Source organism: Populus trichocarpa, chromosome 11, assembly GCF_000002775.5.
Source record: "Populus trichocarpa isolate Nisqually-1 chromosome 11, P.trichocarpa_v4.1, whole genome shotgun sequence".
Taxonomy (NCBI): domain Eukaryota; kingdom Viridiplantae; phylum Streptophyta; class Magnoliopsida; order Malpighiales; family Salicaceae; genus Populus; species Populus trichocarpa.
The window spans coordinates 2,800,066-2,827,774 of record NC_037295.2 but is presented as its reverse complement, the minus strand read 5'-3'; the positions used below and the strand labels follow the sequence as shown (position 1 = coordinate 2,827,774).

At 30.5% G+C, this 27,709-nt stretch overlaps 1 protein-coding gene and 1 long non-coding RNA gene across 35 annotated transcripts in view; one reads left to right on the top strand and one right to left on the bottom strand.

Annotated features, from left to right (window-relative positions):
- The first annotated feature begins 1,522 nt into the window (after positions 1–1,522).
- The window catches only part of LOC18102911 (G-type lectin S-receptor-like serine/threonine-protein kinase RKS1), a 95,896-nt gene continuing 69,709 nt past the window's right edge, over positions 1,523–27,709 (top strand). For 8 of the 33 annotated variants that reach the window (XM_052445341.1, XM_052445329.1, XM_052445340.1 and 5 more), the window contains exon 1: positions 1,529–2,695. In XM_052445341.1, coding sequence (XP_052301301.1) covers positions 1,634–2,695 — 1,062 coding nt within the window. In that variant the 5' untranslated portion in view covers positions 1,529–1,633. Of the gene's footprint in view, positions 2,934–3,078; positions 3,316–3,426; positions 3,558–7,645; positions 7,857–7,937; positions 8,214–8,271; positions 8,423–8,532; positions 9,100–19,142; positions 20,196–20,800; positions 20,933–21,045; positions 21,177–21,253; positions 21,465–21,545; positions 21,784–21,821; positions 22,031–22,140; positions 22,724–27,709 lie in introns of those variants that run through there. The other 25 variants (XM_052445317.1, XM_052445315.1, XM_052445320.1 and 22 more) reach the window with 17 other exon arrangements.
- Positions 19,348–27,709, bottom strand: part of LOC127903989 (uncharacterized) — a 75,354-nt gene continuing 66,992 nt past the window's right edge. For both annotated transcript variants that reach the window (XR_008056797.1, XR_008056798.1), the window contains exon 3: positions 19,348–19,484. This is a non-coding gene — a long non-coding RNA (uncharacterized LOC127903989). The remainder of the gene's footprint in view (positions 19,485–27,709) is intronic.

Below are 27,709 nucleotides of genomic sequence, written 5' to 3'. Positions count from 1 at the left end.
TTTAATTACTAATAAGAAATTTTAAATTATCATTTGATTTTATTAATTTTAAAAAATATAATACTTTTAAAAATTATAAAATATTTTATATATTTAAATAACTAGATATATCCGCTAAGAGACTTAGCACAAGGAAGATATTATTTCCACACAACTCTTGTATCGCCGGTTATGAACTTAGATTCGTATGGGGACAAAGATTAATCCTGCCAATTTACAACCTCTCCAACCATTTTTACTGTTGAACATGACTGCCAACAACCCACCGAAAGGGAGCGGTCCTGTACTAGAATGGTGGGACTTTGTCTCCACCATTCTCTACCGTTAAAACTTAAAAGGTTGTCTAGAAATTCAGGAGAAGAATTTAAAACTAAAGTCACAGTAATTGCAAAGTTTCACCGCATGAACTTGTGAAGCTTCTAGGCTGTTGCATTTAGGGTGGAGAACATATGTTAATTTATAGAGTTTTTTTAGTTAATAATATAATTTTTTCATGATAATTTTTAATTTTAAAAAATAAAATAAATATTTATGATTTAATTATCACAAATATAAAAATAATAATTATAAATTATGGTATTGATTTTGTAGGAAAAGCAATTATAGTTTTAAGGTTCTTTTTGAGTGGAAACAAATTGTTTTTATTTTCAACAAATAAACATGTTTTTCAATTATTATTTTTTAAAATAAAACTCAAAATTAGGAAAGAAAATTTTTTTTATCACTAAAGACAATTATTGTGTCTTATGTGGAGTACATGCAGGAGCGTCTAGTTGTAACAGCCTTATAAGTTAAATTATCCGTTTAACTTCCACATAAGGAGTAAATGGAATATATTATTTATTTATTTTTTTATTAAGTCTTTCTGATACCGGGAGGTTCCAAGTTATCGATAATTTACCCTGCATATATTTATAATCACATCCCACCTATAATCACATCCAACTGGTACAAATCAACCATTTAATTCATTCGAGAATATACTTAGGACAAATCTTCATACTCAATCTCCATCTCATATCACATGCATAAGTTAGTGATTAAAACAACCATCCAAACACTAAAATTTCATAAATAACACAATACAATTTAGTATTCTAAACATAACATTATAATTACCCAACCATTTCTTCTAAATTCCATTTTGACCCTATCTTTCTCTTTTTTTTATCAATTAAGCCATTTTTTTTGTTCTCCAAAACTAATAAATTTTTATCATCATTATTATTATTTTCTGTAATTACATTATTCTATTTTATAACAAAATTTAAATTATTATAAATCCTCTTTTTTATATATAATTTGTTCTCGGGTTTTACATTAGTAGTATGGTAGCGATTATTTTTTAAAATATTTTTTACTCAAAAATATATTAAAATATATATTTTTTATTTTTTTAAAATATTTTTGACAAAAAAATCATCTAAAAACATGAAAAAAATTAATTTTAAATAAAAATAAATAAATTTTGCTACGCAATACCAAATGAGGGTGTAGTATAAAAAGGACTAGACAAGTCATGGTCTAGATCTTGAAGGTTGCAAAGAAAAACCCATGAAAAAAATGCCTAGTTAAGCGAGGTGGATCCCAAAATAACTTCTCTTGTCAGACTTGTCTGCAAGCAACATTTCACATGTCCAAAAGCCAAGGTCCAGTTTGCCTCATCATGGAAGCTGAAAAACTATTCCTGCTTTTTTCTCTTATAATGCTCCAATTCTTATCTTGTACATCCCAAGAATCCTTAAAGACCAACCAAACCATTAAAGAAGGTGACCTTCTTATCTCCAAAGGAAATATTTTCGCACTAGGATTTTTCAGTCCTGGCAGTTCAACCAATAGATATCTTGGAATTTGGTACCATAAAATACCAGAACAAACTGTGGTGTGGGTTGCAAACAGGAACGATCCAATCATTGGTTCCTCTGGCTTTCTCTTCATAAACCAATTTGGTAACCTCGTTCTCTATCGTAAAGATGACCAAAAGCTTCTAGTGTGGTCTACCAATGTTTCAGTGGAAGAAAATGATACTTGTGAAGCTCAACTCTTGGATTCTGGGAATTTGATACTGGTCAGGAAAAGAAGCAGAAAAATTGTATGGCAGAGCTTCGATTATCCTACTAACATACAGCTACCTGGAATGAAACTGGGGCTGGATCGAAAATTAGGAACTGATCGGTTCCTAACATCATGGAGATCAGCTGATGACCCTGGAATTGGAGACTTTTCAATTAGGATCAACCCAAATGGTTCACCACAATTCTTTCTCTATAATGGTACAAAGCCAATTACTAGAGCTCCCCCTTGGCCATGGAGAAGTCAGATGGGCACATTCAAAAGCGTTTTTGTAAATGATCCAGACGAAATATACTGTCAATCAACAGTTCCTGATGGTTATTATCTGGTAAGACTAATAGTGGATCATTCAGGACTTCTAAAGATGTTAACATGGCGAGAAAGTGATGGTCGGTGGAAGGAATACTGGAAGTCCCCTCAGTTACAGTGCGACTATTATGGATACTGTGGTGCTTATAGTACGTGTGAACTTGCCAATTATAATGCTTTTGGATGTGCCTGTTTACCTGGGTTCGAGCCCAAGAACCCAATGGAATGGTCATTGAGAGATGGGTCCGGTGGTTGTGTCAGGAAGCGGCTACAGACATCTTCGGTGTGCGATCATGGAGAAGGGTTTGTGAAGGTGGAAAATGTAATTCTTCCGGACACTTCAGCTGCAGCTTGGGTGGACATGAGCAAGAGTCGTGCAGAGTACTGTGAACTGGAATGCAAGAGGAATTGTTCATGCTCTGCTTACGCTGTCATTGTGATTCCCGGAAAAGGGGATGGTTGTTTGAATTGGCACAAGGAATTAGTAGACATTAAATATGATAGGATTGAAAGTCATGATCTGTATGTTCGTGTTGATGCATATGAATTAGGTACCCTTTTTCTTCTCCGTAACAATTTCAAAGGATTGTGATTACAAATATTGATTTATAAGAGCTTTTCTATTCTTGTCACTGCTCTAGACTGTACTTAATAAGCTGTGTACTACGTGAAAGAAACGATATAGATACTTATTAGGTGCCGAAGGGGACAGCCTTTGCCATATGTCTTGCCATGTTTCCATAGGAGAAGGGAGTGGTTTTTCGTCTGGAGTTAATCGTTATTGTTTTCATTCTCATGCAGCTGGTAATACAAGGAAGCTAAATGGTTCTCGGGAAAAAACGATGCAGGCCATTTTAGCACCATCAATTGCATTATTGTTGTTTCTCATTAGCCTAACTGCTTATTTGCGGCTCAAGAAGGGGGCAAAAAAAGGTAAGACAAGACTCTCAAATCTCTATTTGGATTTGCTTCCCTAGTCATGTATTTATTCTCCTCTGGTTATGAGGAGAAGTTCACTTTTTGATTCATGGGCAAAAAAACCAGGTACCGAGCTGCAGATAAACAGCAATTCTACTGAATCGGAATGTTTCAAGCTCAGCACCATAATGGCGGCCACAAACAATTTCTCTCCAGCTAACGAACTCGGGCAAGGTGGTTTTGGCTCGGTTTATAAGGTAGAGTTTCTCAATTCATTTTCTAGCTGAAAATTAAATGTGTTCTCAATAATACAGATTTGTTTTTTCTAGCTTATTGGTAGTTTAGATGCTTAATATGTAAGAAAACTTTAATACGCCAGGCATATAAACACGGTACAAAATTAATAGGATACATTCCTCTTGGTGTAATGATTGATTAAATATTGAGATAATTGTACAGAAATCTATTTTTGTGGTTTCAATAATAATAAAATCTTTTAATTCATGTAAAGTTTTAGAGTTACTAATTGGATGGAAGACACATGGCTTTTCATAACTTTTTTTTTTTTTTTTGCTAGAATATGGACCCTTTACAGATAACCTAAATTTTTACCCCTCCATTTATCAATCATGGATGTACTTGGCCTTCTACTAGAGTTAGTTCAATGAGTTCTAAGCTTTAATTGTCAGTTAATTTAAAATCTACATGGTATATATTGGTAAATTTAAGAATATTTTTATTATTATTTTTCCACTTAGCCCACATGACATGAACAGAGAAGTAACGATATTTTTCTAGAGTTCAAAATATATAGTACTTAAATAAAAAATACAACATATAAATCATAGTGATTTCATTTTATAATCAAGTATTTCCTTTCATGTATTACAATTTATTGCATCATTAAAATAAACACTTAATGAACAAATAAATCATATATCCCAATAGATATAGAAAATAATACCTTATCTGCACAAAACATCAATTTAATATCTAATAATAATAATAATAATAAATGTCTAGACTATTAGCTAAAAGAAATTATAGTCAAACACTTAAATCTCTTTCTTTTTTTTGTCTTACTCTTCTTATTATATTTAACAAGTTTTGTGCAATTATCAAAATCTCTCTCATTCATTTATATCTAATATCTACTCATTCAAAGATATTCTTGCCATTTTTTTATTAAAACCTTTCTTTCTTTTAAAATATTACACTAAAAAAGCTAAAGGAAAATGAAGAAGACATCTATTCAAGAAACTAGATACGCTTTGAAGTTGAAGTTGTGGGGACTTCTAGATTAATTTTAAAATCTGGACTTATTTTGGATTTGAAAAATTCTTCTATGTTCCACCATTTTCTAAAAATTTGGTTTTTAATTTCTAGATTTTGTGATGTTGGTTATGGATTTTTGTTTGATGAAAATGTTTTTAGTATTTTAAAAACTAAACTTTCTACTAGTGGTGGAACGTTAATTAATGATTTATATAAAATCAATCTAGACTCTACTTTTAAACTCAACTATTTATCAATGCATGTTGATTCTATAATTAAAAAGAGCAAAATGGATGAGAATTCATTTATGTTTTGGTATAAAAGATTAGATCACATCTTCATTGAAATAATTAAAAGATTAGTGAATGATATAGTTTTAAACACTCTTAATTTTATTGATTTTGGTATTTGTGTAGATTGCATAAAGGGTTAGCAAACTAACAATACCATTAAAGGTGTTATGCTAAAATTTTTGAAATCATATGTACTGACATTTGTGGACTATTTATTACTCTATGCTTAAATAATCAAATATATTTCACCTTATTCATTGATGATCATTCTAGTAGATTTATGTATCTATGTCTTTTATTTGATAAAGCTGAAGCATTAGATGCTTTTAAGACCTATAAGGTTAAGGTGGAGAAAAAAATATATCATAATGTTTGTAAGGTCAGATAGAGATGGAGAGTATTATGGTAGATACACGAAAATTGATAAATGTCTGGTTCATTGCCTTAAAGGAGAGGGCATTATTGTACAATATACAATGTCTAACACACCACAATAAGATAATGTAGCTAAAAGAAGGAATCGTACACTTATAGACATGGTAAGGAACATAATTGGTACTTTTAATTTACCAATGTCTTTATAGAGTTAGAATTAAAGATTGTTGTATATATTTTAAAATAGGGTTTCATCCTAAAAATGTGTTAAGATACCTTTTGAATTATGAAATAGATAGAAGTCCAATTTTTTGAGGTAAGGATTAATAATCCTCAACTATAGAAATTAGACCCAAGAATAATTAGTAGATATTTCATTGGTTATATAGTGAACTCTGAAGGATATATGTTTTATTTTTCTTCTCATAATGCATGAATAGTTAAGGCAAGAAATGCTAAATTTATCAAGGATCTCAATTTCAATAGGAGTGATTTTGCTAAAAGGATAAAATTTGAGGAAACATAATATTTAAATGGGTTGCATAAAGATAAAAAAAAAATTAGTTATTGTTCAAAAAAATTATTTAGATAATTTTAAACACTAATCAATTCAAGGGCACTTAGTTCAAACAAGGAGACCAATAATTTCTAATGATTATGTTGAATATTTTCAAGAGTTTGACTTTGATGTTGGACTAAAAGATACTCCAAAAACTCATTTTTACAAGCCATGAATGGAGAAGACTCTACTCTAATACAACATCTAGGATAACATCAATATGGCATGCATATATGCATGTACATAATAGAAAATTAATAGGATACATGCCTCCTATAATGATTCATTATGTGTTGAAATAATTGTTCAAAAATCTTTGTGGTATTAAGAATAAAGAGTCTGTGTTTGGTATTGCGGTAGCTGTTGTGGTTGTGGTTTGAAAAAAGTTGTTTTATAAAAAGTACTTTTAGTTGAGGTTGGTTTGGAAAAATATATGTTTGGTTAAAACTGTGGTTGAAATTGAGGTTCAACAAAAAGTAATTTAATGTATTTAATTAAAGAATATCTTTTAAACTAAGGTTATAAAATAATTAAAAAAGACATATATTAATATTGGTGGTTTTTCATTGAAATATTATCGATTTAAGTACTGATATTACATCATAAAATAAACAATACTTTATATAAATTATATTTTATTGTTGCATAAAATTATATGTAATTTTATCACGTATGAAATCTATCCAACAAGGATTACAGTTTCCATGGTTTCCTGAGCGTGCAATAACATCAGGTAAAATATCATCAAGAACAAAATTGGAATTGCGATCAAATTCTACAAATGCTACGTCATCATACAATCTCCTTCAAATGTAATTATATAGTGCCATTGAATTATGTTAAACATTAGTTTTTCAAATAAAACACAATATCTGTGAAATTTTTTTGGATTTTTTTATTTTACTGGGTCATACCCAGTTCAATGCATTTAGGTTTGGAACAGACCTGGGTCAATGCTTTTAGGTTTGGATTGGACCTGGTCCAACCCATATAGGCTGGGCTAAACCCAGCCAGCCCGGCCCGATCACTGGCCCAAGCCAGTGACCCGGCTGGGCAAAGCAACACTCGTGTACTAAATTCACGTGTGTTGCTACACTGTTCAAGTGAATTAAAATTCACTTGAATAGTGTAATATTGATAAAAGCAAAGCGGGAGGAAGATGAAAGTGGAGCACTTTTCTATTCCTCTGTTCTGCTCCTTCTCTTTTCATTGTTTGCTTGGTGCAGGAGTTGGACTCTTTCCCTGTTTTCCCCAGCCCCTCATTCTCCTTCTTCTTCTTCTTCTTCTGCACTTCCATGTCTCCACTGTTCACGTGAACAGTGGAGACATGGAAGTGCAGAAGAAGAAGAAGTTGTGCGCCTTTGGTTACTGGAAGTAGAAGAAAAAGTTGCGCGCCTCTAGTTACTGGAAGCAGAAGAAAAAGTTGCGCGCCTCTGGTTACTGTGCTGTAACACAGTTTGCAAAAAAAGCAGCTCCAAGCTGCTTCTTCTCCCCTTGCGTTTGCAACGCAGAAAACAATGGGGCCCATGAACAATAAATCTCATTTTTATCTTTACCAAACAGCTTAAATCTACGGTTTATTTAAAACGCAGCCGCAACCGCGTAAACAAACAGACCCTAATCCATGTGAAACTTTAGGTTTACTACGCGGATGGAAAATACAAAACTTTTCATAACTATTTTTTTTAATAGATTAAGAACCCTTTATATATAACTTAATTTTTGCATCTCCATTTATCATGGATGTAATTGGCCGTCCAATGGACTTTCAACCTTAATTGTTATTGACATATGAGTCACCTTAAAGGTATTTTTTTACCATATTCTTGTAACATGATTTTAGGGTCTGCTAGCTAATGGACTGGAGGTTGCAATAAAAAGGTTATCTAGAAGTTCAAGACAAGGAATAGAAGAGTTTAAAAATGAAGTTATGGTAATTGCAAAGCTTCAACACAGGAATCTTGTGAAACTTCTAGGTTACTGCAATCAGGATGGAGAACAAATGTTAATCTATGAATACTTGCCAAACAAAAGCTTGGACTCGTTTCTTTTCCGTAAGTCTCTTCAAGTATTTATTGCCCTGATTTACTCTAGTTGTCAAATTTTACCTGTTTGAAAAATAATTGTTTCAACAGATGAAAGCAGAAGATTGTTATTGGATTGGCGAAAACGCTTCGATATTATTGTTGGAATAGCTCGTGGGATTTTATATCTTCACCAAGATTCCAGGTTGAGAATCATTCACAGGGATTTAAAATGTAGCAACATTCTACTGGATGCAGAGATGAACCCAAAAATATCAGATTTTGGAATGGCAAAAATATTTGAAGGCAACCAAACTGAAGATAGGACCAGGAGAGTTGTAGGAACATTGTAAGTACATTTGCCTAAAACAAAGACCGAGTGACAAAGTACTATCATTGATTACCAGAAATACTAAAACTTCAGATTCTTGTTTTTCTGATGCAGTGGCTATATGTCACCAGAATATGCTGTGCTTGGAAACTTTTCTGTAAAATCAGATGTTTTCAGTTTTGGGGTCGTGTTGCTAGAGATTGTGAGTGGCAAGAAGAACAACAGATTTTATCAACAGAATCCTCCTTTGACCTTGATTGGATATGTGAGTTATAAGAGAGCCATGTGTGCTCTTGGCTGAATTTCATTGTTCACAATTTTAGATGTTGTCTGCTCTTATTTCTTGTATGCTAATGATTTATATGAACAACACAGGTGTGGGAATTGTGGAGAGAAGACAAAGCATTGGAGATAGTTGATCCATCACTGACGGAGTTGTATGATCCGCGTGAAGCCTTGAAATGCATACAAATTGGTCTGCTGTGCGTGCAAGAAGATGCCACGGACAGACCATCTATGTTGGCGGTTGTTTTTATGTTGAGTAGCGAAACAGAGATTCCTTCTCCAAAACAACCTGCATTCCTCTTTAGAAAATCTGACAATAATCCTGATATAGCATTAGACGTAGAAGATGGACAGTGTTCTGTAAATGAGGTGACAATTTCTGAAATTGCTAGTCGCTGAAGCTGTACTGTCTGAATAATTGCTGATATGAAGTTCCATTAGATTTGTAATGAAAACAAATATGTTATACATCACAACAGATAGCTCTTCAGCACTAGACGTACCCACTGCTAAAACTCCTATCCTGATTCTAAACAACTGATCCATTCTGCCTAGTGTCGAGGAAGAAACCTAACAGCATCATCATATGGAATGCTATAGGTGTGGTGTTCGTCAACTATTCTTTTATGGACAGTTACTCTATCTACCTTCTGTTTTGATGCTTGCTTTGTCTTTACCTTTTTCTCCTCTGTTCCTGAGCCACAAATAACCAAATATGCTAATGATCAGCCATGTGGAACCCACAGTTGGAACAAGAACGGTCAGCAATTCCTTTTCAAGAGAACCATTTGATGCCCTTGCATTCTGCATGAGAATGAGAAGAGTACAGAGAACTCAATTGTGATTGAAACGGAACAAAGACAATAACTTTGAGGATCAGACGCCTTTTCTCACTAATATTTTTGTTTATGAAAAATGTTTCTGAAAATAGTAGTTTTTATTGGGAAATTCAGCGCAAAACAAGTACAAATTTAAGTGCATCGACTCGAATATACAGATCATATCTAACGCATCCTTTTCTCTTCCTGGAGTATCTACAATTGCATATGCAGCGCATGAACGACTCAAACTTGTGTTCACCCAAACTGCAACTGAAGAATCAGGAAGTGGTACTTTTTCTACATTTAATCTGTTAATGTCAGCAGGTTGAAATGTACATCAACAGGTGTGTGTATATATAGACAGAGCATATTTCATCTTGAATGCTTACAAAGCTTTCCTTGTATAATTGCATCTGGCCTCTCCATGGCTATGAGACAGTTCGCCAATAATGTCCTGTACCCTTGGAGAGAGAGAATTGTGGGAAATAAGTAAATATTTTGATTCAATAAATTGTGTTTTGAAAGTAAAAAATAATTGGAAACTAGACTTTTAAAAAATAAATAAATTATATTGATAAATAAATAATTATATAAATAAATATAATTTATAGGAATTTATAAGAATATTGATCCCAATGCAAGTGTCAAAGTACTCTCAAAGCAAGCTAAGTTTATATAAAGAATTTGTTTTTGTCAATTTTGTCATGTGATATGTATAAATGAAATTCATTGTCATTTCCAAGTTGACCTTGGCTCAATTTTCTTCATTTTAAGTGTGAAAGAAAAAAAATAGTAATAATAAATAAAATAAAATAATAAATTGGATTTTCTATTTTTTATTAATTAAGGGTATTATAGTAACAATAAATATATTAGTAATTACATATTAATTTAAAGGATAAAAATAAAATAATACTCTATAGTAACTTACACTCTATCTTGTCATACGATTAAAACCCATATCAATAGAGAGAAGGATAGGAAGCTCAAGGAGGAGATTTGATTTATGGTCAAAATCTTTATTTTTTTTTACCAATTTGAGGTATGTTTTTTCTATCCTTATATTTTAAATAATTTTTTTTATGCATTTTAGGGTTATTTAGAAAGGTTTTGGAATTATGTATATTTGGTTTTTAATTACTTTTAAGGACAGGATATAATACTAATGGTGTCATAGATTGATAGGAACTCATTACAAGTGATTTTACATGTTTTTAGTAGATTAATTTGAAGTAATAGTGAAATTAAAGGATTTGAAAAAAAAAAAAGATGAGTTGGTAATTTTGGACTGTCAGAATCTAATCTTCTAATGATTGTTATGGTTGGGATTTATTACCTAGTTATAGTATGTTGTAAGTTCTTTAATTTGATGGGTCATTTGCACTAATCAAAGTTATGGATTAAAAATTATGTCTGTCGGATGTAAGTCACTTAAATTTGTAATTTATAAGTTTATAAATATTCTTTAATTTTTTTTAGTTAAAGAGTGCAATTCTCCCTGAATATTTTATGACCCTAAAGTTTATTGTTTCTATTTAATATGTTAATAGGAAATTTTAGTGTGCTTTTAATATTTTTTTAAGTATTTTTAAATTTATGAAAAAAATATTTTTTATTAGTGAAATTTAGTAGTTAATAACTAAAATTTATTTTGAAGAGTGATGAATAACTTTTATAATTAAGTTTTAAACATTTTAATATACCACTATCAATTTCTTTTCATGTAGAATTTGAATAAATGAAAAGTATTTCATAAAGAACTTGATTTGTATATGAATTAATTTATTTACTAAATAAATTATTTTAAAAAAATAGTTGCACTTAATAATTTTTGACACCTCCACTTTAATTATACTTATAATATTGTTTTAGTTGAAATAAAAATATTTATTATCCTTTCCTAATAGATTTTATAATGTTATTTAATTTGAACTATAATAGTCATATGTTTTACATAATTATTTTTGGTATTTAATTATTAAAAATAGATATTTTTAAAGTAAAATAGGGGGTTGTAATAACATGGTTCTAGTATTGGGTGATTTTTGGTATTTAATTATTAAAAATAGATATTTTATAAGTAAAATAAGGGGTTGTAATAACACATTTCTAGTATTGAGTGATTTTTCATGGGAATTATAGGGTCATTTAAGCAAGTGATATATTTAATTTTTTTATTAAACTAAGAATTAGAAACAAGCTCATATATTGCATCGGATATCAGTGAGCATATAATTTATAGTGATTGTTATTATTAGGTTATTAGGAGTGCTTGGTTGTCTCTAAGACTAATATTGGATTTGCATAACACGCAAGTAATATTTCATCACTTTGGTTTGTTATTTTAAGTTAGAAAATATATATTTACGTACAAAATGAGTTTTTCAAATAAATATTATAGTTTTGTAAATTAGGTGGATCATGCATGTAAATGATTTTGTAAATAATGTTAAGTGTTTTATAAAAATATATTTATGATTGCAAAAGTTCTTTGAATATATTTTAAGCTATATGTATTTGTGTTGCGATATCGCGATCACACAAATTAATTACCCTAACTTAAATAAATAAGATAATATAGAGCAAATAAGGGGTCGATCCCACGAGAAAGATCTAGTTTGAGTCTTTATGCTAAATGATTCAAAGTTGGGGGGTTGAGATTATCTAAGTTATGGTAGGGTAAACAAAATAAAGTAATCAAACTAAGTTAAATAAACCGAAACTTATTAAGAGAAAAACTTTTCAAGTAAATGTCCACCGACATAAATCAAAATTGATTATTGAAACGATTCATCAATTCATGTTCTAAATATTTATCTTTTCTTAATATTAATCAGTTAACTAATCTGCAGTATAACTAACCTAACCATTAAACAACCACTGCGTCCGCACTAGCAATTTAATTCAACGGCAGCCTTAAGATCTAGATAGGTTGATAAATCTAGACAACATAACTGTCTGCAGTCTATGTTCAATTTAATTGAATGTTTTCTCTAAAATTAATAGCATAGATCTTTTATAAGTATTAAACTTAGTCGCTTCACAAGTTAAATATCACAACTCTGATTTTGATAGAAAACTTAGCAATAGATTGGTTAGAATAATAACTTAGAGACCGTTTTAATCAATTAAACTAAACAATCATAGAAAGAAGCATAGAAAAACATTCATACTCATCATATAAACTGAAAAGAAAAGATAAAATAAATCTCATAATTTTTTTAAATCTGAAGGCTTCTGTATCCTTTCAACCATGAAAAAAAACTTAGTCTTGTATGACTATAAAAAATCTAAGGAAAAGAAAAGATGAAAACATAATTTTGAGTGTAGGAAAAAAGATGAGAGTTTCTTTTTTTTTTTTTTGCCGCCTCCCTCTCTTCCTCTCTCTCTTTCTTTTTATATGATAGGAAACTATAATCCTCACATTCCTACTAGTCCGTTTGTATCCTAAAAAAATAAAAGTCACTTAAAAAGTAGACAATCTATATTTAATTTCGGTTCGGTTCGGTTTGGTTTTTTTCCCTTCCAAACCGGTTCAAACCCAATGGTCCTCTCAACTTCTCCTGTAGCCTCGTACAGCAGATCCCAAGTTGATGGAGGTGAAGACCCATTCAAGCTTCCATGGCCAAACCCAGCCATTTGGCGAGTTAACCCAACCAAGTAATCTTCTTCGTCACTCTCTGTCTCAGTTGAGCCAACCACACAGTATGGTGAATGGGTTATGTTTAACAGACCTTTATGTGATTTGATCAGCAGATTTTGATGGACGTAGATGGGAGTGGGTTTGATTCTTCGAGGGATCGTTCATCCATTTCATTGTAATTAATCAAATGGCAGGGGGGTGTAGAAATCCACTTGTTAGAAATCCTATATGAAAAACAAAAGAAAAAGAATGGATCTACTATTCCAATTCCATTTCTGACAGAGACTCAACAGGAGAATCCAAATCCATAAGGGAGGGGATGAAAATCAAAGCAAAGCAGAGCGTAAAATGAGAGGGAGAGGGGGGGCGGCTGATGGCAGATATTCCAGGGTTAGAAAACAATGTATTTATACTTGTTTTTTTTTTAAGTGTTGGTTAGTTGAACCGGTTCGGTTTGGTTCGGTTCAATCGGTTTTAGACTTTAGAAACCGAAACCGAACCGAACCGGAAATTTTTTGTGATTTTTTAATTGGTTAATTCGGTTTTTTTTTTCGATTCAATTTTTTTAGTTATTTTTTTTCCGGTTTTCTCAGTTTAATCGGTTTATCGGTTTTTTTGCTCACCCCTATTTAAAACTTATCACATCCGCATGTATCAATTCTTTCCCTTTTTAAGATTAGTAACAACAAAGTACCATTACTAAACTTTTTTTTTTAATTTTACAATCTCAATTATATGATTTATGATTTTGGAGGACAAATCAATTTCAATTTATCTCATAACATGCACAATAAACTAAGAATAAAGTCATGTATTGTGATATTCACAATATCTTTGAATCACAATATGGCCAATTACTCTGCTAAATATATGTTGTGAATATTGATTCTAATTTTAAGTATAACAAAAGTGTCAACATCAATATCGATCAACACCAAATTAATATTCTTTCTTAATTGAAAACTCATCATCTTCGATAATATCATTGATCTAGCAAATTTGAGGTATATTAGAGAACTCATATCTTAAATAATCATCCAAAATCTTAAATATAAACATAATATATATATTATATCAAACTGTTAAATCTTGTAATGTTTTATTGAGTTTAGATCTAAGATTTAATAGGTTATGAATTTAGGAGATTAACTTAGATTTTGAGTATTTGTTCTAATTTATTTTTTGTTTTTTTTTCAAGCTTATGTTTTTTTGGTTTCATCCTTCAATGTTTGATTTAATTAGATATTGAGTTTTCTTTTTTTATTTACAGTCTATAGGGTTTTTTTACTGATTTTAAAAATAACTTAGGTTTTCTAGAGTTTTTTTTTTTCGTTTTTTGTTAAATTTAGCTTTTCTTAAAAAATAAATTTTGTTTTTTTAGTTAAATTAAGTGAATTGCTTAGATATAGATATGATATACTCACTTCATGATATTTTATTTGGTATGTTTTCGTGATCATTGCATAGATAATACATGCGACCTCTTCTTTTTTTTTTTTTTTTTTCCTTTCTAAATTGGCTTATAACAAACCATTTTTTCTTATTTAACTTTAAAAAATAAGCCATTGTGTTGTCTCACGTGCCTATCCTATTTGTTTTTTTTTTTATTTGATATAAAAAATATCTTGCATCCATTAATGTATAACAAAATGAAAAATATCTTAATAAATAATATGGTATTAAATTCAGTGGGATGAATGACTCAGGTTGTGGGTATAACATATTAACTCAGTTTTTATTTCTATTTTTTAAAACCTGTTTTTCATTAAATATTTTTAATTTTAATTTCTATTTTTATATAGGTCAGGTGGAAGGGTGGGTCATGCCCCTGGATGGATTGTTAATTTTTTGAAAAATGTTTTTATTTTTTACTTAATGCATTTTCAGCTCCCCTGAAGATAAAAAATAAAATAAAAAACCTTTGTTAGTTAAATTTTTTTTTTTAATCCAACACGCATGTCATGTTTGTTCTTTATTTTTAGATTTTTTGTTGTGTAATTAAATGCAAAATAATATAAGAGAAAAAAAAAGTTGTCAAGTGTGGAATAGATAACTCGAATCGTAGATTTAACAAATTAATCACTTAGGTTCATTTAAATCTTTTTTTAACCTTTTTTTAATTTTTAATTTCATTCTTTATTGTTAGATTATTTTTAGATTGTTTTAGATTGAACATAATTATTTATTTTAATTTTTTTTATAAAGTTGTTACGGTCTTATAACTTTGATTATAAATTTAATTAACGTCTATCTAATATATTATTATTTTAATATTTAAAAATAAATTTTAATATATCACTATTTTAATATTAAAAAACAGTATCTTCTTGAATCTTGCATTTAAAAACTAAAAGTAAAAAAAAAAAACATAAAAACACGATATGTTGTCCGATTGATATTTGTTAGTTTTGATGCGTATCTTCTCATGCTGCCCACTTGAAAGAAAACCCTAAAGACTAAAGTTCAAGCGATGCAGTGCATGGGGAAATTAATAAATCAAAGTTTCTTAAATTTGAAAATTGTAGTTAAACAATAAAAATAATTCTGATTTAATAAATTTTAAATATCAATTATGGAATGCCACTAAAGTATAACATTGTTTTAAATAATAAATTAACTTGACATAACTAATAAAAATCAAATCATATAAAATAAATATTAGAATAGTAAATAAATATTATTTTCATCAGACTCATAATTGGGATTATGATATTTTCACTTACCGTCAGCAAAAGGTCTCACAGCTATACAAAACTTGGACTGAAAAGCCAGAATAGAAAAAACACCTGAAGGCAAAAATTCCTACCCCTGCATGTGGCCTCGGCCAAACGATGCGTGCCACCTGGCTAGATGACCATATCTTATCCAAAACGCACGAATGCTTGCAATGAATTAAAATACTCTCTCAGGAATTAGCATTTAAGCATAATGTGTCCTAATCTAAAACTCCTTAGTTTGAAAAAAAAATTAATTCAACTAGATGAATGATGATTGAAAAAACTAAATAAAAAAACTGAAAGTTAGCTTGATTAAATAAAGAAATTAAATAGTTTATTTTTTGGATTTAAAACTAATCACACCCTCCATTATATGATTTATGATTTTGTAGGACAAATCAATTTCCATTATTGTGATGTTCACATCTTTGAATCACAATTTGGCTAATTACTTTAATTAATATATGTCAAAAACCATCATCTTTAATAATATCATTAATCTAGTAAATTTGAGGTATATTAGAGAACTCATGTCTTAAATAATCATCAAAAATCTTAGATATAACCATAATATATATTATATCAAACTAGTTTATTATAAATTAAAATCAAACTTAAAAAAAAATTGAGTGGCCTTCGTAGTGTTTTAAATAGAAATTTGTAAAAATTCAAAAAAACAATTGTCTAAAATTAAATTTTTTATTTATTTAAATCATTTTAATTTATTGATATTAAAAATTATTTTAATATATTTTTAAAAAACAACAATTTAAAAACCACTGTTACAAGCACCCAACCCATAAAGAAAAATCCCAAAATAAAGACTTTTTTCACCGAACTTCACTAATGGTCCCACACTTGTCTGAAGACCATCTCCTTTCTCCAGAAGCCGAGGTCCGGTTTGCCCCATCATGGAAAATGGAAAATGGAAAACTGTTCTCATCTTGTACATCCCAAGACTCCTTAAAGACCAACCACACCATTAAAGAAAGTGACCTTCAACTATCTAGTAAGTATCCAGTGATAGGAAGATAGGAATAAAAAGTTTGATTTTTTTTATGATTTTAAGTTTGAGAGAGTAATTGCTAATATGATAGTCATTGGATAATTATATAATTATTAATTTTAAATTTATAAAATTAATCGAGATACACGCAAAGATCGGACACCTTTAATCTAAAAAAGAAGGTGACCTTCTTATCTCCGAAGGATATATTTTGGCACTAGGATTTTCAGTCCTGGCAGTTCTACCAATAGATATCTTGGAATTTGGCACCATAAAATACCAGAACAAACTGTGGTGTGGGTTGCAATCAGGAACGATCCAATCATTGGTTCCTCTGGATTTCTCTTTATAAACCAGTCTGGAAACCTCGTTCTCTATGGTAACGATGACCAAAAGCTTCCTGTGTGGTCTACAAATGATTCAGTGGAAGAAAATGATATCTGTGCAGCTCAACTCTTGGATTCTGGGAATTTGATACTGGTCAGGAAAAGAAGCAGAAACATTGTATCGCAAAGCTTCGATTATCTTACAAGCACCCACCTACCTGGGATGAAATTGGGGCTCGATCGAAAATTAGGAATTGATCGGTTTCTAACATCATGGAGATCAGCTGATGACCCTGGGATTGGAGACTTTTTCCCTTATGATCAACCCAAATCGCTCACCGCAAATCTTTGTCTATAATGGTACAAAGCCAATTAGTAGATCTCCTCCTTGGCCATGGAGAAGTCAAATGGGCTTATACAAAAGCGCTTTTGTAAATGATCCAGATGATATACTGGGTCTACACGGTTCCTGATGATTCTTATCTGCTAAGAATGATAGTAGATCATTCTAAAGGTGTTAACATGGCGAGAAAGTGATGGTCAGTGGAAGGATTACTGGAAGGCCCCACTGTTTCAGGGCGACTATAATGAACTATTCTTACCATTTATCTCTTCTTTCTTTTTATATTATTATGATGTTTCTTTGACTTGTCATACTTTGAATATTTTAAATAAGATAAAAAACATTATTTTTTAAATATAAAACAATCAAAACCTTATCCCTCTATTTTCTCATTTTTAGTTATAATCCAATTTCTTTCTTAATTACTACTTAAATTCACTATTTCTATAGTATTGCACTTTAATTCCATCATGCTTATTTCTTTTTTTGAAATCCTTAAATTTCTCATAAGAACTCTAATTTAAAAGGTCAAGAATATAAGAAATTAAATCAAATTGAATTGTCATAGTTTGAGAATTTACTCAAATAAACTTAAAAACACTTCATTCAAGTAAGAATCTTAATTTTTCATGCTTACCAATCTAAGTTCTCCCAACTTCTCTTCTCCTGTTAGTATGGCTGACCCTTCTCTCATTTCTTCTATTTTTCTTTACTTGATTCTTATTTAATTTAATGTTTTCAGTCGTCTATCAATCTTACAAGTTTCAAAGCTCTCTCACGTTTTCTTGTTTTTCTCTTGATTTTTTCCTTTTTCCTTTCTTTCTCTCCTATGGCCGGCCTATTCCCCTTGTTAATAACTTATAAATTATAACAATTTAATTAATTTCATTCATGTCCCTTAATAGTAACTTTTCATGCTTTTAACATAAAATTTCTAAGTACCGATACAGGTTAGACCACCTTTTTATCCAAGTTATTTTGATTTTCATTAATTTACATCCCAGTAGATTTATTTCATCATAATCCATTTCCATCCGGTACTTATTCATGTTTTTGTATTTTTTATTTTTCAGCTATTTATGAAATTATATATATATATTATGATTATTTTCCATTCATTTCTTTTCATTAAGGTAACCATTCAAGATAGCTACTATCAAATTTTATTTTATCTAGGGCTTACACAACATTTGTTGATAAAAAACTAAAGTTGATATCTAGTATTGTTATATACCTTAAGGGAAGAATGGAAAGGAGTTGAAGAGCTTTGATTATGTATTCACGAGATCAAAACAAGAACAATTTAAATTTAAGAACGAGTTATTTTCAACATGAGAAAACTGATATAGAAGATTTTCATCCGATACATCATGACCTTATGATAATGAACATAAATTTTGATTTTAGAGACAATGTTCCCTATAGGTCCGATTTATGAAGTCATCTTAGTTCGTTAAGTCCTCCAAACTATAACTATAAATTTCTATTTTGAAAATATTATATTTTTCAAGTTAATTTAGATTATTTTTTTCTATTTACTTTGAAATATTTTATTAATTTTTAAGTTTTGTTTAGTGTGTTTTTCCTAGTATATAATAGTCTAGAAGAGCTTTAATATTTAAATTTAATTAAAAAATATTGAGTGATAAAAGTTTGAATCATAATTATTATGGCTGATGTCTTTTTCGACGCAATTCTATCTTTCTTTGTGTTTATTGTCTTTTTTATGTTGGTTTTTTATGCGTCTGCAGCCTCCTACATATTTCTAAAACTAGAGGACGGTGTCGTTTCCAAAAAATCTGGATTGATATTTTAACAAAAACAAGTCATTGCCTAGACTTTGAAGGTTGAAAAGAGTAACTCATTAAAGAGATGCCTAATTCCGTCACGCAACTTCTCTGGAGACTTGTCTGAAGGCCATATCCATTCTCCACAAAGCAAACTTTAACACTTTTCCAAAAGCCAGGATCCAGTTTACTGCATCATGGAAGCTGAAAAACTGTTCCTGCTTTTTTCTCTTATAATGCTCCAATTCTCATCTTGCACATCCCAAGACTCCTTAAAGACGAACCACACCATTAAAGAAGGTGACCTTCTTATCTCCAAAGGAAATATTTTCGCACTAGGATTTTTCAGTCCTGGCAGTTCAACCAATAGATACCTTGGAATTTGGTACCATAAAATACCTGAACAAACTGTGGTGTGGGTTGCAAACAGGAACGATCCAATCATTGGTTCCTCTGGATTTCTCTTCATAAACCAATTTGGTAACCTCGTTCTCTATCGTAAAGATGACCAAAAGCTTCTAGTGTGGTCTACCAATGTTTCAGTGGAAGAAAATGATACTTGTGAAGCTCAACTCTTGGATTCTGGGAATTTGATATTGGTCAGGAAAAGAAGCAGAAAGATTGTATGGCAAAGCTTCGATTATCCTACTAACATACAGCTACCTGGAATGAAACTGGGGCTGGATCGAAAATTAGGAACTGATCGGTTCCTAACATCATGGAGATCAGCTGATGACCCTGGGATTGGAGACTTTTCTCTTAGGATCAACCCAAATGGCTCGCCACAATTCTTTTTCTATAATGCTACAAAGCCAATTAGTAGATCTCCTCCTTGGCCATGGAGAAGTCAGATGGGCTTATACAAAAGCGCTTTTGTAAATGATCCAGATGAAATATACTGCGTCTACACAGTTCCTGATGATTCTTATCTGCTAAGAATAATAGTAGATCATTTAGGACTTGTAAAGGTGTTAACATGGCGAGAAAGTGATGGTCAGTGGAAGGATTACTGGAAGGCCCCTCAGTTTCACTGCGACTATTATGGGCATTGTGGTGCTTATAGTACGTGTGAACTTGCCAATCTAAATGAATTTGGATGTGCCTGTTTACCTGGGTTCGAGCCCAAGTACCCATTGGAATAGTCTTCGAGAGATGGGTCCGGTGGTTGTGTCAGGAAGCGGCTACATACTTCTTCGGTGTGCCAGCATGGTGAAGGGTTTGTGAAGGTGAAAAATGTAATTCTTCCGGACACTTCAGCTGCAGCTTGGGTGGACAGGAGCAAGAGTCGTGCAGACTGTGAACTGCAATGCAAGAGGAATTGCTCCTGCTCTGCATACGCAATCATTGCAATTCCCGGAAAAAATTATGGTTGTTTGACATGGTACAAGGAATTAGTAGACATTAAATATGATAGGAGTGACAGTTTTGATCTGTATGTTCGTGTTGATGCATATGAATAAGGTACTCTTTTTCTGCTCAGTAACTACTTCATAGGATTTTCACTACAAATATTGATTTATAAGTGCTTTCCTATGCTTGTCACTGATCTTGACTGTAGTTAATAAGCTCTTCACTGCAGGAAAGAAACCATAGATATTGGTACTTTTTAGGTGCCAAAAGAGCTACCCTTTGCCATATGTATTGTCATGTTTCCTTTGGAAAATGGGGTGGTTTTTTCTATAGAGTTAATCTTTATTCTTTTCACTTTCATGCAGCTAATAATACATGGAAGTCAAATGCTTCTCATGAAAAAACGATGCTGGCCATTTTAGTACCATCGATTGCATCGTTATGTTTTCTCATTAGCCTATCTGCTTATTTGTGGCTCAAGAAGAGGGCAAAAAAAGGTAACACAAGACTCTCTAATCTCTATTTGTTATGCCGTCCCAAGTCATGTATTTATCCTGCTCTTGTTGTGGGGAGAAATTCACTTTTGCTTCATGATTGGAAAAACAACAAGGTACTGAGCTGCAGGTAAACAGCAATTCTACTGAACTGGAATATTTCAAGCTCAGCACCATAACGGTGGCCACTAACAACTTCTCTCCAGCTAACAAACTCGGGCAAGGTGGTTTTGGCTCTGTTTATAAGGTATAGTTTCTCAATACTACACATTTTTTTTTCTCTAATTTGAATAATCATCTAGATTAAATGTTACAAGATTTTAGGGTCTGCTAGCTAATGGACTGGAGGTTGCAATAAAAAGGTTATCCAGAAGTTCAAGACAAGGAATAGAAGATTTTAAAAATGAAGTTATGGTAATTGCAAAGCTTCAACACAGGAATCTTGTGAAACTTCTAGGTTACTGCAATCAGGATGGAGAACAAATGTTAATCTATGAATACTTGCCAAACAAAAGCTTGGACTCGTTTCTTTTCCGTAAGTCTCTTCAAGTATTTATTGCCCTGATTTACTCTGGTTGTCACATTATACCTGTCTGAATAGTAATTATTTCAACAGATGAAAGCAGAAGATTGTTATTGGATTGGCGAAAACGCTTTGACATTATTGTTGGAATAGCTCGTGGGATTTTATATCTTCACCAAGGCTCCAGGTTGAGAATCATTCACAGGGATTTAAAATGTAGCAACATTCTACTGGATGCAGAGATGAACCCAAAAATATCAGATTTCGGAACGGCAAAAATATTTGAAGGCAACCAAACTGAAGATAGGACCAGTAGAGTTGTAGGAACATTGTAAGTACCTTTGCCTAATACAAAGACCGAGTGAAAAGGTACTATCATTGATTACCAGGAATACTAAAACTTCAGATTCTTGTTTTTCTGATGCAGTGGCTATATGTCACCAGAATATGCTGTGCTTGGAAACTTTTCTGTAAAATCAGATGTTTTCAGTTTTGGGGTCATGTTGCTAGAGATTGTGAGTGGCAAGAAGAACAATAGATTTTATCAACAGGATCCTCCTTTGACCTTGATTGGATATGTGAGTTATAAGATAGCCTATTGTGGTCTTGGCTGAATTTCAATGTTCACAATTTTAGATGTTGTCTGCTCTTATTTCTTGTATGTTATTGATTTATATGAACAACACAGGTGTGGGAATTATGGACACAAGACAAAGCATTGGAGATAGTGGATCCATCACTGAACGAGTTATATCGTCGACGTGAAGCCTTCAAATGCATACAAATTGGTCTGCTGTGCGTGCAAGAAGATGCCGCGGACAGATCATCTATGTTGGCTGTTGTTTTTATGTTGAGTAACGAAACAGAGATTCCTTCTCCAAAACAACCTGCATTCCTCTTTAGAAAATCTGACAATAATCCTGATATAGCATTAGACGTAGAAGATGGACAGTGTTCTGTAAATGAGGTGACAATTACTGAAATTGCCTGTCGCTGAAGCTGTACTGTCTGAATAATTGCTGATATGAAGTTCCATTAGATTTGTAATGAAAACAAATATGTTATACATCACAACAGATCAAGCTCTTCAGCACTAGACGTACCCACTGCTAAAACTCCTATCCTGATTCTAAACAACTGATCCATTCTGCTTAGTGTCAAGGAAGAAACCTAACAGCATCATCATATGGAATGCTATAGGTGTGGTGTTCGTCAACTATTCTTTTATGGACAGTTACTCTATCTACCTTCTGTTTTGATGCTTGCTTTGTCTTTACCTTTTTCTCCTCTGTTCCTGAGCCACAAATAACCAAATATGCTAATGATCAGCCATGTGGAACCCACAGTTGGAACAAGAACGGTCAGCAATTCCTTTTCAAGAGAACCATTTGATGCCCTTGCATTCTGCATGAGAATGAGAAGAGTACAGAGAACTCAATTGTGATTGAGACGGAACAAAGACAATAACTTTGAGGATCAGACGCCTTTTCTCACTAATATTTTTGTTTATGAAAAATGTTTCTGAAAATAGTAGTTTTTATTGGGAAATTCAGCGCAAAACAAGTACAAATTTAAGTGCATCGACTCGAATATACAGATCATATCTAACGCATCCTTTTCTCTTCCTGGAGTATCTACAATTGCATATGCAGCGCATGAACGACTCAAACTTGTGTTCACCCAAACTGCAACTGAAGAATCAGGAAGTGGTACTTTTTCTACATTTAATCTGTTAATGTCAGCAGGTTGAAATGTACATCAACAGGTGTGTGTGTATATAGACACAGCATATTTCATCTTGAATGCTTACAAAGCTTTCCTTGTATAATTGCATCTGGCCTCTCCATGGCTATGAGACAGTTCGCCAATAATGTCCTGTACCCTTGGAGAGAAAGAATTGTGGGAAATAAGTAAATATTTTGATTCAATAAATTGTGTTTTGAAAGTAAAAAACAATTGGAAACTAGACTTTTAAAAAATAAATAAATTATATTGATAAATAAATAATTATATAAATAAATATAATTTATAGGAATTTATAAGAATATTGATCCCAATGCATGTGTCAAAGTACTCTCAAAGCAAGCTACGTTTATATAAAGAATTTGTTTTTGTCAATTTTGTCATGTGATATGTATAAATGAAATTCATTGTCATTTCCAAGTTGACCTTGGCTCAATTTTCTTCATTTTAAGTGTGAAAGGAAAAAAAACAGTAATAATAAATAAAATAAAATAATAAGTTAGATTTTCTATTTTTTTATTAATTAAAGGTATTATAGTAACAATAGATATATTAGTAATTACATATTAATTTAAAGGATAAAAATAAAATAAAACTCTATAGTAACTTACACTCTATCTTGTCATACGATTAAAACCCATATCAATAGAGAAAAGGATAGGAAGCTCAAGGAGGAGATTTGATTTATGGTCAAAATCTTTATTTTTTTTTACCAGTTTGAGTTATGTGTTTTCGATCCTTATATTTTAATTCAGTTTTTTTTTATGCATTTTAGAGTTATTTAGAAAGGTTTAGGAATTAGGTTTCTTATTACATGTAAATGATTTTGTAAATAATGTTAAGTGATTTATAAAAATATGTTTATGATTGCAAAAGTTCTTTGAATATACTTTAAGCTATATGTATTTGTGTTGCAATATCGTGATCACACAAATTAATTACCCTAACTTAAACAAATAAGATAATATAGAGCAAGCAAGAGGTCGATCCCACGAGGAAGATTTAGTTCGGGTCTTTATGCTAAATGATTCAAAGTTGGGGGGTTGAAATTATCTAAGCTATGGTAGGGTAAACAAAATAAAGTACTCAAAACTAAGTTAAATAAACCGAAACTTATTAAGAGAAAAACATTTCAAGTAAATGTTCAATGACAGAAATCAAAACTGATTATTGAAACAATTCATCAATTTATATTCTGAATATTTATATTTTTTTAATATTAATCAGTTAACTAACATGCAGTATAACTAATCTAACCATTAAACAGCCATTGTATTCGCACTAACAATTTAATTCAACGGTAGCCTTAAGAACTAAATAGGTTGATAAATCTAGACAACATAATTGTCTGCAGTCTATGTTCAATTTAATTGAATGTTTTCCCTAAAATTAATAGCATAGATCTTTCATAATTATTAAACTTAGTCGCTTCAAAAGTTAAGTATCACAACTCTGATTTTGATAGAAAATTTAGCAATAGATTGGTAAGAATAAAATCTTAGTCGTTCTAATCAATCAAACTAAACAATCATAGAAAATAAGCATAGAAAAACATTCATACTCATCATATAAACTGAAAAGAAAAGATAAAATAGATCTCATAGCTTTTTTGAAATCTTAAGGCTTCTGTATCTTTTCAACCAAGAAAAATAACTTAGTCTCGTATGACTATAAAAAAACTAAGGAAAAGAAAGGATGAAAACAAAATTTCAAGTGTAGGAAAAAAAGATGAGAGTTTCTTCTTCTTTTTTTTTTGCCGCCTCCCTCTCTTCCTCTCTCTGTTTCTTTTTATATGATAGGAAACCATAATCCTCACATTCCTATTAGTCAGTTTGTATCCTAAAAATATAAAAGTTATTTCCAAAATAGACAATCTATATTTAAGTAACACAATAATTACTTTCTTATAAAGAAGGAAAAATAGTCTTATATAAAATCTTCAAGCTTTGACTTTGGATTTAGTGAAGTTAATTTGCCTAAATAAAAACCATTTTCATATGAAAAAATAATTGTCCTGTCGGTTTGGATGTTTGAGACTTATTTCTTCATAAAACTTGTCTGTTAACAGAATTTATAGGTTGTCTTAGAAATATCATATCTCTCATATGAGCTTTTTTTTAGCTGAAATTTGGTAGGTTAATAGGTATTTGAGTCAGAAATCCAACAAAATTGAGCTTGCATCAAATAGACTTTTCTAACTCAAGATATTCAAGTCGGAATGATCTAAGGTCAAAACTGGCAAAATGTGAGACTTATCTTTGAAGGCTGTGATTTTCATGTTTTTTTTTCTTGCCATATATGTATAAAAAGGTATGGATGTTAGCTTTTTAATTCCATAGGAATCATTTTATTTCAACCATACAACTCAAGTTCTGCGTAAAATATCGATCAAATGTCAATATATCAATATTCGACACTAGCTAGAACATGGTCTGAATTTTATCATCAAATTACTTATTTTTGAATCTTACATCTAAACGTACATTCAAAACATAAAATAATAAAATATGGATAAAATACAAGGTAAATATGGGTAAAATTATCAATCAATATAGTAGCATTAATTTATAAGTTTTGACATGTTTGATCTAGTTAAGTAGATGAATTATTATCGGTGTGTGGCACTCACCTCTTATTTAATTTTGGAAAAGGCTTAGAATGTCATCTAGTTGTTTTGAAAGTTTATAGTTAATTTCTAGACTTTAATATTTAAATAATTAAATCAATTTATTATCTTTGATTTAGACTTACATTTGTTTTTATTTGACTTTAAAGTTAGATTTATATTATTAAAGTCTTAATTAACTTATGATTCAATGTATTTTCTTTTAATTGAATGTTATTTTGAATATAAATTTTATTTTTGAAGTTAAAATTTTTTTAATGCACATAAAATAATTTCACGAGTCTTGGTTCGAGGCGTGATATTAAGTCTCTTTATATTTATTATGGGAAAAAGTTCTTTATTTTAACCATGTCCTTGCGTTTTCTTTTTTCTGATTTTTTTTAAAAAACCTAGTACCTTTAAATAAAATTAAAAAACTAGCACAGGCCGAGTACAAGTAGTGTTTTATGATGTAGGAAACTATTTTTTTTTTAGAATCCAACTTTATTTTAATGGGAATTCCTTTTAATTCAACTACTGAATTAGGTTAAAATTTTGTGCTTTATTTATTATAAAGTTAAAGTTTTGTATCAATCCAAATATGAAAAGACTTTCAAATAAGTCTAAGAAATTATTGTTTGGGATTTGCAATATTTACTTAGTTGATTTAAAAAAACATTCTACTTAGTTTGAAGCTCTTTTATTATTTTTTTAGTTTTGTTTAGGGTGTTTTTTCTAGTATAAGTAAGATTTTTATCTTGTATTTTAAGAGATTATTTGAAGATAAATATTCAATAATAAAATTATAAATTAAAGTTTTATATACTACTGATGCAATGAAAGTACCACGAGAAAGATAAAAACAAAAATATACAAAATAATTCTAAAACAAATCACATAAAAATCTTAATTTATAATTTTATAATTGAATATTTTTTTTTCAAATAATCTATCACTTTAAGAGGTTTGTAATTCCTTCAATAAACCTAAAAACTTAACTAAACTAACAATAAATTTAGAAAATAAATGAAAAGTAATAAAAGTCATAAGAAAACTAGGAAAAACATCTTAAATAAAAATAAAAAAAATAATAAAATTTTTTAATCTAAATAGAAAAAAATCATAAATTAACTAGAAAATATAAAAAATCTTAAATAGTAATTTTTTGGCCCCCTTTTGAACTTTGATGGGTATGGACTTTTTACCCTGAAGAAAATAAAGCTTTCGAAATCTTTTACCAAAGTTATACCATGAGCTAATCATGAAATTGAAAGTTGTACTTATTAATATAAAGTTGTATATTGAAAAAAAATCCTCCTTTATTAGTCTCATTTGGTTAGAAAAAACTCGTCAATGAATTCAAATTACTATTATTTAATTTTATGCATGTCAAATTAAAACTCTTCATTTTAAGTGTATATCAATTTTAGACATTAATTTTAGTTTTTTCATCTTAGAATATAGACATTTGAGCATGTATGGACCATGGCCAAGAAAGTGCAAAACTCTCTTTCCAGTCTTTTAAGCATTTTATATATAAAAAAATTGAAAAATTTCAATTATCCGATCCCACAATTTCAATGTCAATTTTCTCCCTTTTACCCGTTTTTCCTTTTTCAAATATCATAATGTTCTAAAAAATATATATTATACAAGATACTTAGCTGCCGGTTAAATAATTAGCAATAGATTGGTTAGAATAATAACTTAGAGACCGTTTGAATCAATCAAACTAAACAATCATAGAAAAAAGCATAGAAAAACATTCATACTCATCATATAAACTGAAAAGAAAACATAAAATAGATCTCATAATTTTTTTAAATCTGAAAGCTTCTGTGTCCTTTCAACCAAGAAAAAAAACTTAGTCTTGTATGACTATAAAAAATCTAAGAAAAAGAAAAGATGA